Consider the following 12,899-nt stretch of genomic DNA (forward strand, 5'->3'; position numbering starts at 1 on the left):
TTATTTATTTTTAGATTCCACTAATGACTGCAATCATATGTGTATTTGTTTTTCTTAGTCTAACGTGTTTCAAGAAGCGCAACAGGTTCCAGGGCCATCCACACTCCTTCCGATGACACAAAGTCATCCCTTTCTATGACTTTGTAATATTTGATATTATTTGACAGTTTTTGATGTTTTCATGTTGTTTTTACTTTTGAACCATGTAAATTTCTTCAAAAACAAATAAATGTATTCAAAATAAATAAATAAGTAAATAGATGAATTAAAAAATAAATAAATAATTTTTAAGTAAAGCACCCAGGCACTCCCTTTCTCCCCTTCTCCTCTTCCCTTGTTTATTTTTTCCATAGTGCTCATCACCATATAATATACTACATATTTCACTTATTTACTATTCATTGTCTTCCCACATCAAAATTTAAGTTACATGAAGGCAAGGATTTCTGCTTTGTTCACTGATGAACACTCAGCAGGAAGGACACTATAAATATTTATTGAGCAAATAAATTTGCTAGAGATTCTCAGGCCCCTTGTTAGTTTTTCTTCTTCCTAAAGTATGTCTGTATAAATTACATGTAAAGACCCATTACTCACTCCACCTCCCTCAGCTTATGAAGATTATCTTTCCCAACACACACACGCCTACACAATGACAAGAAAACATATGTCACACAAAGAAAAGACCCAGAAAACTAAATGCCATGATTCAAGATAAAGACATGTAAACTCACACAAATAATGAAACACAAATGATAACTTTCTTATTTTTAATATCATAAGCTCATAAAGCTGAACTTATGATTCCTATTCTTTTAAGAGTAAAGTAAAAATTCTTTTAAGAAATAGAAATGGGTTTTTCACATGACTCTTTGATTTACGCCAAGACAAACCTGTTGAGAAAAATGCTGCTGACATCATCATGGCTGATGGGAGGCTTCTTGGAGCTGGCTGCCATTCGCAGGGGCCGGAGGAAGCCATTGACCAGGATGTAGAGCTGGTGAACATACTCCGACTCAGCTTCAACCATGGTGAACACAATCTGGTTTCTCTTCCTCATGCTTTCAGCATGAGGAGAACAAATGTAATCCTGCACAATGGTCTTCCATTTCCTTCTACACAACCATCCTCTCATGAAGCTCTGAACCTACAGAACAACAACAGAAAGAATCTCAGGGAAGTGTGAGGCTGTCTTTGAATAAGCCTGTCAGTAAGGGTTTTCATTCCACACCATATAAAACACTGCTTTTTTGTTACAGCGCTAATGGTCCCATCACTAGAGTAAATTGTGGCAGGCTTTTTCAGATAGCAGAAAAAATAGGATTTAAAAATAACATTTTTCTCAGTGTCACAAGTTTCTTCCATATCTTAAGCTCTTTAAGACTGCCAATATGCTAGTATCCAAAATCTATAAAGAGCTCACCAAACTCCACACCCGAAAAACAAATAACCCAGTGAAGAAATGGGCAGAAAACATGAATAGACACTTCTCTAAAGAAGACATCCGGATGGCCAACAGGCACATGAAAAGATGCTCAACGTCGCTCCTTATTAGGGAAATACAAATCAAAACCACACTCAGATATCACCTCACGCCAGTCAGAGTGGCCAAAATGAACAAATCAGGAGACTATAGATGCTGGAGAGCATGTGGAGAAACGGGAACCCTCTTGCACTGTTGGTGGGAATGCAAATTGGTGCAGCCGCTCTGGAAAGCAGTGTGGAGGTTCTTCAGAAAATTAAAAATAGACCTACCCTATGACCCAGCAATAGCACTGCTAGGAATTTACCCAAGGGATACAGGAGTACTGATGCATAGGGGCACTTGTACCCCAATGTTTATAGCGGCACTCTCAACAATAGCCAAATTATGGAAAGAGCCTAAATGTCCATCAACTGATGAATGGATAAAGAAATTGTGGTTTATATACACAATGGAGTACTACGTGGCAATGAGAAAGAATGAAATACGGCCCTTTGTAGCAACATGGATGGAACTGGAGAGTGTGATGCTGAGTGAAATAAGCCATACAGAGAAAGACAGATACCATATGTTTTCACTCTTATGTGGATCCTGAGAAACTTAACAGAAACCCATGGGGGAGGGGAAGGGAAAAAAAAAAAAAAAGAGGTTAGAGTGGAAGAGAGCCAAAGCCTAAGAGACTCTTAAAAACTGAGAACAAACTGAGGGTTGATGGGGGGTGGGATGGAGGGGAGGGTGGGTGATAGATATTGAGGAGGGCACCTTTTGGGATGAGCACTGGGTGTTGTATGGAAACCAACTGGACAATAAATTTCATATATTGAAAAAAAATATTAACGTTCACAACAAAAAAAATTAAATTTTTAAAAAAAGACTGCCAATATGGACACCAGAATGTGATAATATTACATAATTAGTTATTAACATGTTAATAAAGAAATACATTGAAGGTTTATTCTTTAACAATATAAAATCAGATACTAAAAATTTTTAATTGTGTTAAAAAAGCACATAACATAAAATTTACCATCTTAACCATTTTTAAATGTATAGTTAGTTCAGTAGTGTTAAATATTTCACATTGTTGCATAACAGATTTCCAGAACTTCATCTTGCAAAACTGATACTCTATACCTACTGAACAACTCCCCACTTCTCCCTTCCCTCAGCCCCTGCTACCCACTATTTTACTTTCTATTGCTGTGACTTTAACCACTTTAGATAGCTCATGTAAGTAGAATCACACAGTATCTATCTTTTTGTGACTGGTTAATTTCACTTAGTATACTGTCCTCAAGGTTCATCCATGTTGTACCATGTGCTAGGATTTCCTCCCTGCTTACGGCTGAATAATATTCCATTGTATGTATATTTTGTTTATCCATTCATCTGCTGATAGATATTAGAGTTGCTTCCAACTCTCAGCAATTGTGAGTAATGCTGCAGTGATCATGGGAGTGCAAATATCTCTTCCAGATCCTGTTTTCAATTATTTTGGATCTATATCCAGAAGTGGAAATGCTGGATCATGTGGTAGCTCTATTTTTAATTTTTTGAGGAATGACCGTACTGCTTTCCACAGCAGTTGAACCACTTCACAATCCTACCAACAGTGCACAAAGGTTCCAATTTCTCAACATCCTTATCGACACTTAGTTTATTTTTTTTTTATGGTAGTCATCCTAATGGGTGTGTGGTGACGTTACACTGTGGTTTTGATTTCTATTTCGCTGATGTTTAGTGATATTGAGCAGCTTTTCATATGTATATGACTTCTCCAAAGATCACATGTATATTATTTCATCTTTGGAGAAATGTCCGTTGCCCATTTTTAAATCAGGGTATTTGATTTGTTGTTATTGAGGATTTTTTTACGAAGCTTAAAAAAAAATAAGTGTTAGACATCAGCTCATCTGACCCCTTCTGTTTGTAGATGAGTAAACGAAATTTCATGGTAAGTCACACAGGAAAGATGCAATGAGAGTTGGCATTCTTTAACCTGCTTTTTGTTAACTCTACGGATTCTCTCTCAGCCACCCGGTGAAAACACATGTGAATGATTTGCAATGGAGATTATTTTGTGAAAAGAAACATGAAATATAATTAAAAATTGATTCTGTAGACAACATGATAGCCTCTAAAATTGATCTGAATTCCCTAGGTATGATTTGAAAAATAACAGACAAACCTGTACGTTTTAGCCAACAAATATTTACTAAACATCTTTCAAGTGTCCAGGTAAATGCTGGGGGCTAGCCAGAAAGGTACATGTCATAATTCTTAACCCCAAGGCTGAGCACTAACCTGCTGGGTAACTTTGAACTCCAGTCCTCTATTTTCTCACCTCCAAAATAATGGACCAAAAAAAATCTGAAGTGCTTGCTAAATATAAAACAGTTATATGATTATTTATTAGGGTGTGTCATAGCTAAGTGGCAGATTCAGCCACAAAGCAGGTTGCAAATCCATATATGATTGACAGCATTAAATGACTACCAAATCTCTTTTTAGTATTATTGTTATCTAGTCAACATATTCTTACACTCCTTATTGTTTCCCTACTATTTCACCCATATGGACTAAATTGTCATGTATTTAAACAACTGCTCTTCTGTTGCAATGTTTAAAATTCTTTCATTTACCTACCAATGTTGTCATGATACTATCAGTGTTAATGCAGGCATTCACACAGCTGTGATGCTTCAAACAATAAAAATTAGCCACATTTTAATAGAATTATGTGGGGGAATTTATATGCACATTATCTGGAGAAATCTAATGGAAACCTTCTTTGTCATATAATAAATTTCAATTTTTGGTTCCTTGAAGATAAAAAATTATGTTGATATTTGCCAAATCAGAATAGAGAAACTAATTCATTTAAAACACTTTTTGCCACACAGACATTAGAATGACTGGGCTATAAAGCACAACAGAATTAATTTCAAAGCCTACTTAACAAGTTCAAAAATATATTTTTTAATTGCTTCTACTGAGAAACAGGAAGGTAGAAAATGTAAAAAGCATTTATTTTATCACTATTCTTTCATTTAACAGAAATATTTTCAAAAATCACCTTAATCAAATTTTGTGTTAAACACAATCTTTCTGTTTACTTAGTCAGGTGTTGCCTGCTGAGCTGGTGTACTTTTCATACTAACAGACCAGTTTCTACAAAAAAAAAAAAAAAAAAATCCTGAAAACTGTACTTCACTCATCTCTTTGTTTATAGACAACTTCATACTACTAAAAGGCAAGAGCATTAATCTTGTAACAATAACAAAAACTCAATTCAATTCAGAATGTTTTGAATTCTAAGAAATTAATGGTGGTATTTCACTTTTTATTCCTTAAAAACTGAAAACACTTCAATTTAGTTCTTAGAAACATTTCTATATCAAACTCTGAGCAATGTTTTAAGTTTTGTTACAACTAAAGGGGAATAATTATGTAGCATAGAAAAAACAAGAATAAGAAAAACATTAAGATGAAATAAAGATTTGAAGGTATATATCCATAAAAAAAGTTCTATAACTGTGAAGCTTTTCACATAATGGTCACAAAGCTAAGTAGATGATTTACACAAGCGAATTAAGATAATAGAACTCAAAACCTAAAATGACATAAATCAAATACAGTAGACCAGAGTGAGTACCAGTGTCTGTTTAACTGCAAAAGTTGTACACAGGGGCACCTGGGTGGCTCAGTCGGTTAAGCGGCCAACTTCGGCTCAGGTCATGATCTCCCGGTCATGCCCCACATCAGGCTCTGTGCTGACAGCTCAGAGCCTGGAGCCTGCTTTGGATTCTGTGTCTTCCTCTCTCTCTGCCCCTCCCCTGCTCATGCTCTATCTCTCTGTCTCTCAAAAATAAATGAACATTAAAACAAAATTTTTTTTAAGTTGTACACAGGAATAAGTGACAGTTTAGTAAGAAGATCTGTTGATCGTGTGGATGTTAAACAAGAAAGTAATAATGATAATAAAACAGAAATCTGAGATGTATTTAGTTAATAGTCTCACATGTTAAAAAAAAATCCTTTCTAAATAAGCACTGAAATCTAAAGCTAAAAGAAATATTTTTAAAATGTCACTTAAAAATATTCCCCTATACAGACAACAGAAACCAATTTGACAATAAATTTCATATTTAAAAAAATAAATTAAAAAAAATACTCCCCTAGGGGCATCTGGGTGGCTCAGTCAGTTAAACATCTGACTCTTTTTTTTTAATGTTTGTTTGTTTGTTTTGAGAGAGAGATAACACAAGCAGGGGGAGGGGCAAAAAGAGAGGGAGAGAGAGAATCCCAAGCAGGCTCTCTGCTACAAGCACAGAGCCTGACGCTGGGCTCGATCTGACAAACCAGGAGATCACAACCCAATCTGAAATCAAGAAGGGACACTCAACCAACTGAGCCACCCAGGCGCCCCAAGCCTCCCACTCTTGATTTCAGCTCAGGTCATGATCAAGCTCCTGAGATCAAGCTCCATGTTATGCTCCATGCTAAGCGTGGCATCTGCTTGGGATTCTCTCTCTTCCTCTGCCTCTGCCCCTCCCCGTCTCACAAGCATCTGCACACATGTACTCTCTCTCCCAAAAAACTAAATAAACATGAAAAAAATACTCCCCTAAAATATGAAAATAGCACAAAATCAGGAGGCTCTACAGCACTTACTAACCCAACTTAAGAACACTATTGTCTTAATGTCTGGTTTTGACATCCTTTCCACAGAGGGTCCATAAGGGGATTCCCAGAACTGGAAAAAAAATCTCAAGCTTATAGTTTTCCAAAGTAGCCATACCTGTATCACTCTGAAAGGCAAGTCTGAGAGCCATTAGAACAGATATACCAAGGTGATTCTCAGCTCAGGGACAGGGGAACAAAGACATCACTATAGGACAGACAACTGATCACCATGCTTTTCCAAAGCCAGAAATGCCCAACATCCTACCTTTTTAATCTTCTTGATATCTGGATCCTCATCCTCTTGATTACTTTGGTAAGGCCTCATTCGTTCCTTGGTTTTATTAAGAGCGATAATCTATAACACAAAATTGGCCCATTTCATGATTTGGGAAATACCAGCTTATAGCCATAACTCACAGGAGGTAATGCCTACAAGGTAGCTTAGGAGGTCCTCAGGAAACTTTTACTTTTTATGCATCCTTCCTTCCACTGGTTCTGAGTCAAGGAAAGCATGAACTTCACACCAAGTCTGTTCAGTTATGTTGCCAACAAAGGTGCTCATAGGAAGCAACTGTGGAAAGTGTGAACTGGGATCTGGGTTAGGAGAAAAGTTAGCCCCAAATTTGGCCCTGACTGCCAGTGATGACTAGGCCAAGGCCTTCGGGGGAGCTGAGTGACATACCGCTTGCCAATCTTGCCCAATGGCAGCTGCCTGTAATGCCCTGGGGTCCCCAAATGCAATGACATTCAGCCCAGAGCTCTTGTTCCCATAATCAGCTTGCAGCCTTCCACACAGGTACACAGAGTACAGCAGGCTCACAGGATTCCTTGGGAAAATGGTAACTGCAAACGGAACTTCAGAGCCCTGGGGTTGATCCAAGACAACCAAGAAAGGTGAAAAGGTAAAAAGGAGTGAAATGATCCAGGATCTCCTTATAGCTCCAACTCAGTTATGTAGTTATGTAGTTATGTGACCTGTGGGGCAATTCAAAACCAGATGGCTGCCCAAATACACTTAGCAACAAAAATCACTAGCCTACTGCTCAATTGCAGGCTCTTAGAAAGGTAAGAACCTACGCAACCTTACCAGCAAGCATTTGAAAAGTTAAGAATCATAATTGCTTCCTCTGACCTGTCTTTACATTTTGTCACCAGTAACAAATACACACTCTGCCATTTTCTGGCAGAGAAGTAGGAAAATAAAAGGAGTAGAAAATAAATTATGGCTCCTGACAAGCGACCACACAAGACGTACCTGCTACTGACAGTTTGGGGCTGCAAAATCTATATTCAGACTAAAATAGAACATAGTGAAGACAGATAAGCATGCCCAAATAAATATTGGGGAACATTGCTTGGTGCTGAGTTTCTCTTGTGGAGTAAATGCCACTTAGCAGACAAGCATCTGCTCTGGCTTACTGTGGCAAAGAGAGAACACAATAATTTTGTCTTAAATTATAGTGCCTGATATAGTCTTTTAAAATGCAGGTTTGCTAAGTTTTCTGTTGTTGTTTTCACTCTATGAGATTTCAGGGTTTGAATCGGGAAGTTAACAACACTAATGATACGGTGAACATGGTCTGCAACTCATCACCAGAGAAGCAATCAGATCCCAGGTGGAATCAAGCTTATACTCATGCTCTGGAAACTGGAGGTGATGTACACAGGCAGAAGGAGGTGAAAACCTCTCACAGGATTCAGTGCGTCTTGGAGGAAGGTATAAGGAAACAAAGAGGAAATCATTGTCCAATGACTGTAAAAGTAACAAGAAAGTTACTTTCCTTGTAACTCAGGGCTGAAGAGGCTCTTAGAACTTACAAATTTCTTGTAACTCAGGCCTGAGGATCCTGAATTGTTCTGTCAATGGGATACAATTAGTAGTAGGTTTCATCTGTCCTATTCTGCTCTTTGAAGCTAAGAAAATGCTAATGCACCTCTAGTCAGAAAGAGGGGGGAAATCTTGTTTTCCACATTCCTCTTCAGGTCTTCAGTTATCTACCGCTTTCCACGAGTAGTAAATAACACTCGGGTACACTTGGGTTTCTATATGTGGACAGAGGCACTTGTGAGCATGGGTGGATCCAGGACCACCACTGAGGCTGGAGATACAATGACCATGCTCTGTTCTCACTTGGGACAATCTCACAATCGGGGGGTGCAGGGCTTCGGAAGTTCACCCTCAGAGGGTGGGGGTGGAGATGGAGGGAGACAGGAATTCCAACTTGAGGAAATGCCTTATACTTCAACTCCAATGTGTTTTTCAAAATTCTAGGGGGAAGAAAGTTGAACTCCTTAGAATAGAGAAGCAGTAAAGTCTTCCTGACTTCATTTCTAGTCCTTCCTTAGTTATCATTTGGGAGTTTAATCTATGACAGATTCACAATTATCATTACTATTATAGTCAATCTAAAAACAGTTACATTTTATAATCAACTTCTGAATATCTGATCAAATGAAGGACATCAGGAGCACAAAATAATTAAAAAGCAGCATATTACTCTGGTATTTTAATATAGTGTATTTAACTAATTCTAACATAGACTAGATTTATTCTAACACAGATTAGTGGTCTGACCATGTACTCGCTGATGGTGAAGGAACCAAGTTTGGGAAGAAAATTTTGCCCTGATAGGCCTTATGTAATTTTGAGGAGATGGCAATAAATGCATAACAATGAGGAGGAATCTAGTAACTGGGAAGTACCTCTGATTTAAGTCTTTCAATTTCTGTATCTTGATCTTCAAGTTGATGCCGGAGTTGGTTAGCTGCAATTTTTTCCGTCTCTACGATCTGAACTAGATGAATGTACTTCTGCATTAACACTTCTCTCTCAATCAAAATGTCTGCATAACTTAAGAGAAAATTACACAGTTAGTCAATGAGATACTGTTCTATGGAAGTTTCATATAGAACAGCATACAGTATATTTTAGAAAGAAACCATAAATGTAGTTTGATGGCTAACTCTGCTTTATGTAAATATTAACTTTGGGCTTGCATTTGGTATCATTTAACAACATACAATTTGAATCATTTTACATATCCCTTACTAAGCTAAGAGTTCATTTAACTATACAGAATTTGGATCATTGCTATTTTACATATCCTTCACTAAGAGGTCATTTAATGATGGCTGCCATTAGCAATTTTGCCATATAAGTCAGAAAAGTGCAAAGGAATTCTATCGTTTCATAAAGAAAAAGATGCTTCTCCTTTAACAAAAAACTGAGGTCTTGAATTGATGGTACACACTTGGTTCCCAGGGATGATACTCAAAAATGTTTCATTAGCTAAGTCTCTAGACAATCAGAACAGGCCTGCCCCCAAGTAGAATGAGTGAAGCAACCATCAGAACAGGCACTGGCTGGAAGGGACTATGATGACTATACCAGTGACTACCAGCCCTGCTCGGCTCTCTTTAGGATCGTGAGACCATTAACATTTCTTTCACAAATCAACAGGAGCAAAATTTCATTCTAAAAATAAGTGTAGATTCTTGGGCCCTAACACCATCAGCCTCACCTGTTTCCATTTCTTTGGCCAAGTGTGTGGGAAGCCAAAACTCCCTCTTAGATTTTTACTGACTATGCAATTTGTAGCACCTGGAATTTTGCCTCTAGATCTTGTTGCACTATTTGAGGTGGTAAAAGGTATGTTCTCCACTCACGTAATCTTTCCCAAATGATCTGATAATTGTAATAATTAATAATTACTATTTATTGAGTGCCTCAGATGTCCCATATATATTCTCATTTTATCCCCCCAGCAACCCCAGGAGATAGGCTTTATCATCCCAATTGTACACAAAAAGATTTTAATCTTCACAGAGGTCACACAGCTAGTAAGTGGCAAGGTGGGATCAAATCAACATATGTTTGACCCTAAGCCAATGTTTTGTTTCATTTTTTAATGTTTATTTATTTTGGAGAGAGAGAGAGAGAGAGAGAGAGGAGAGAGAAAGAGAGAGGGACAGTGTGAGTGGGTAAAGGACAAAGAGAGAGGGAGACACACAATTTGAAGCAGGTTCCAGGCTCCAAGCTGTCAGCACGGAGCCCGATGCAGGGCTCGAACTCACGAACTGTGAGATCATGACCTGTGCGAAGTCGGACGCTTAACCAACTGAGCCACCCAGGTGCCCCGACCCTAAGCCCATGTTCTTAACCTCAAGCTAAACTGTTTCTCTAATAAGGAATATCACAATGAATATAAACAAGAATGTTGCAGCAGACATGTCCTGAGATACTGCCCAATCTTCTATTCACTTACCTCTTACCTCTTCGTTGAGAATTTGGGTCATAGCAGCCATGTTTTTACCACAAAATCTGCCCTCATGACTACATTACACTGGTCTAAAAAGAGGTAACTGGCCCAAGCTAAACCAACTAGAGTCTTTCTCCTTGGAGTCTGGTACTGTATCTCTTATCTGTTTGCTTGAACTGATATGATATAAATTTGGAAACTCTGGTTACCATTGTCAGGTAGCCGTATTTGGCCATATCATGCCAAACAAAGTGAGTCTGCTGAGAAAGAAAATAAGATGTTCAAGAAAACAGACATAAGAGAGACAGAAAGGTAACGACTATCTGTGTTCCTGTCAACTTGCTAGTTTCTGGTTCCTGACGCTCATGTTAATTGAATATAATTTTTACTCTTGGGTTCAGTGAGATATTAAAATTTCTGTCTAATAAGTTCTCCGCAACCTCAACTACTTTGAAATAGGTTTGTGTTACTTAGAACTAAAAGAGTCTTAAGACAATTCTAAAATCACAATTTTAGTTCAATGATCTCAACATCCTCAGCACTTACATCATGTGTGCTATTAGTGTTAGAAAAAAAACATAGTGTCAGCAATATTTTAAAGTCACTTGTTCTAAGAAATCACCCTAAGAGAGTAGAAAGAAAGGCTGTGTGAGTGGGAGGAGGTTAAAAAAAGAAGAAGAAAAAAAAGAGCAGAGTCTTCAGAGAGATACGCTTTTAGGAACTTTAAAAGGAGAAAATAGTAATAGAACATGAGAAAAGTAGCTATTATAATAAAAACTATGCCCTTCTCATCATTTTATCAGAAATATTCCAAATTTATTACTAATATATCAAATTGGTATTAGGTAGCAAAACAGTATTTTTTTTTTTCTCTTATAAAAAGTCCAGTCCAGATTGTGTGGATGAGTTCATGCAGACTCATTACCCACATCTGTCTCCCTTCACTTCCAAGGCCTCACTGAAGTGCTAGGAAAATTATTTTCTGTTTAAAGAATGAAACCATAACAGCATTATAAAACAGGAAAATATGCCATCAACAGACCAGAAGTTTTAAGAAATTCCATGAAGAGGAAACCAAGTAGAATCCGAGCGGTGGGAAATTGAGAGCAGAGGAAACCACACAAGGAGACACCTCGCATAAGCACGCTTCCCACCAAGGTGGCCAGAGCTCCAAAGTTGGAATCAAAACATTCAAAGAAATGGAGTAAGGGGTGATCATTTCATTAAACAAGTGCCTTCACAACATCTGCATGTTAGACTCCTCCTCTTCCCGACTCCCAAAGTAAAGAAATAAAAGGCACAACTGGCAGTAGTGACATGCCCTCAAGTCACAGCCCAGGATCTGCTCTCTGTAGGAAAAGGACCATGTCCTAAAGAAAGCTCCAAATGAGGATGCTAGACTCAGAGAGAACAACGCTTGACTTTACACCAGACAGCCACTGTGGACAGAGAACCAGAAAAGGGTCAGCACTAAGAGGGACCAGGAGTGAAATACATGTATTCTTTTTCTATTGTGAACAAATTACCACAAGCTCCCTGGTTCAAAACAACACATGTTTCTTATCTCACAGTATCTGTGCATCAGGGGTCCAGGCTCAGTTTTAGCTGGGTCCTCAGCTCAGAGACTGACACGCCTAACACTGAGGTGTCAGTCAAGGTACATTCTCACCTGGAGGCTTGACTAGGGAAGAACCCACTTCCACGTTTATTCAGATTGTTGGGAAATTCATTTTCCTGAAGGTATACAACTCATGCAGCTTGGAGAGCATCTCTGACCCCAGAGATCTCTGACCCCAGTCTCTCCTTGAGGGCTTCCAACTGATTAATTCAGGCCCACCCAGGAAAATCCCATTTCATTAACTCAAAGCAACAGATTTTTAGGATCATAATTACGTCTGCAAAATCCCTTTTCCTTTGCCACATAATGTAACCTAATCAAGGGGGTGACCACTCGGCATGTTTGTCATTTACTAATGGCTAATAGCAAATCGCAGGTTCCAGCTGTACACACTGAAGGGTACTGGAATTACACAAGGGGGAATTCTAGCCAGCCTCCCCAGTGCCTGCCCACATACCTGAAAAGGAAGTCTGTATAAGTGACACAGATGTAAACACAGGCCAGCTACCTATAATAACCCACAAGGTCCTTCATTTAGAAGGAAAGATCACTTGAGACTTGGAAAAACCAACCCCCAAAAGAAAGGCCTCTGCAATTGGCAGTAGTACCTAAGACAGCCCTTAGTGATTCCTTCTTTCTGGTATTCATACCCTATGTAACCCCTTTCTCTTCAGTGTGAGATGGACCGGGGTGACTCACTTCCAAGGATTAGAATATGGCAAAAGTGATAGAACGGCACTTTCAAGATCAGTTTACAAGGAGACTCTGGCTTCCCTCTTGCTTGCCTTCTCTTATTGTCCTACTGGTTTGTTCTGAGGAAGTCTACACCATGTTAAGAGCTGCTGTATGGAGA

General features: G+C 38.5%; 1 protein-coding gene across 1 annotated transcript; it reads right to left on the bottom strand.

Moving 5' to 3' along the window:
- Nucleotides 1–413: 413 nt before the first annotated feature.
- Nucleotides 414–9,016, bottom strand: LOC125938865 (ras-specific guanine nucleotide-releasing factor 2-like). Its single transcript, XM_049654264.1, has 3 exons — nucleotides 8,873–9,016; nucleotides 6,435–6,524; nucleotides 414–1,147 (listed from the first exon to the last, which is right to left on the bottom strand). The coding sequence occupies exons 1-3, from the start codon at nucleotides 8,984–8,986 to the stop codon at nucleotides 878–880; spliced, it is 474 nt and encodes a 157-aa protein (XP_049510221.1). The 5' UTR covers nucleotides 8,987–9,016; the 3' UTR covers nucleotides 414–877.
- Between the last annotated feature and the right edge of the window lie 3,883 nt (nucleotides 9,017–12,899).

The sequence above is a fragment of the Panthera uncia genome (assembly GCF_023721935.1).
Source record: "Panthera uncia isolate 11264 chromosome B2 unlocalized genomic scaffold, Puncia_PCG_1.0 HiC_scaffold_24, whole genome shotgun sequence".
NCBI classification, from domain to species: domain Eukaryota; kingdom Metazoa; phylum Chordata; class Mammalia; order Carnivora; family Felidae; genus Panthera; species Panthera uncia.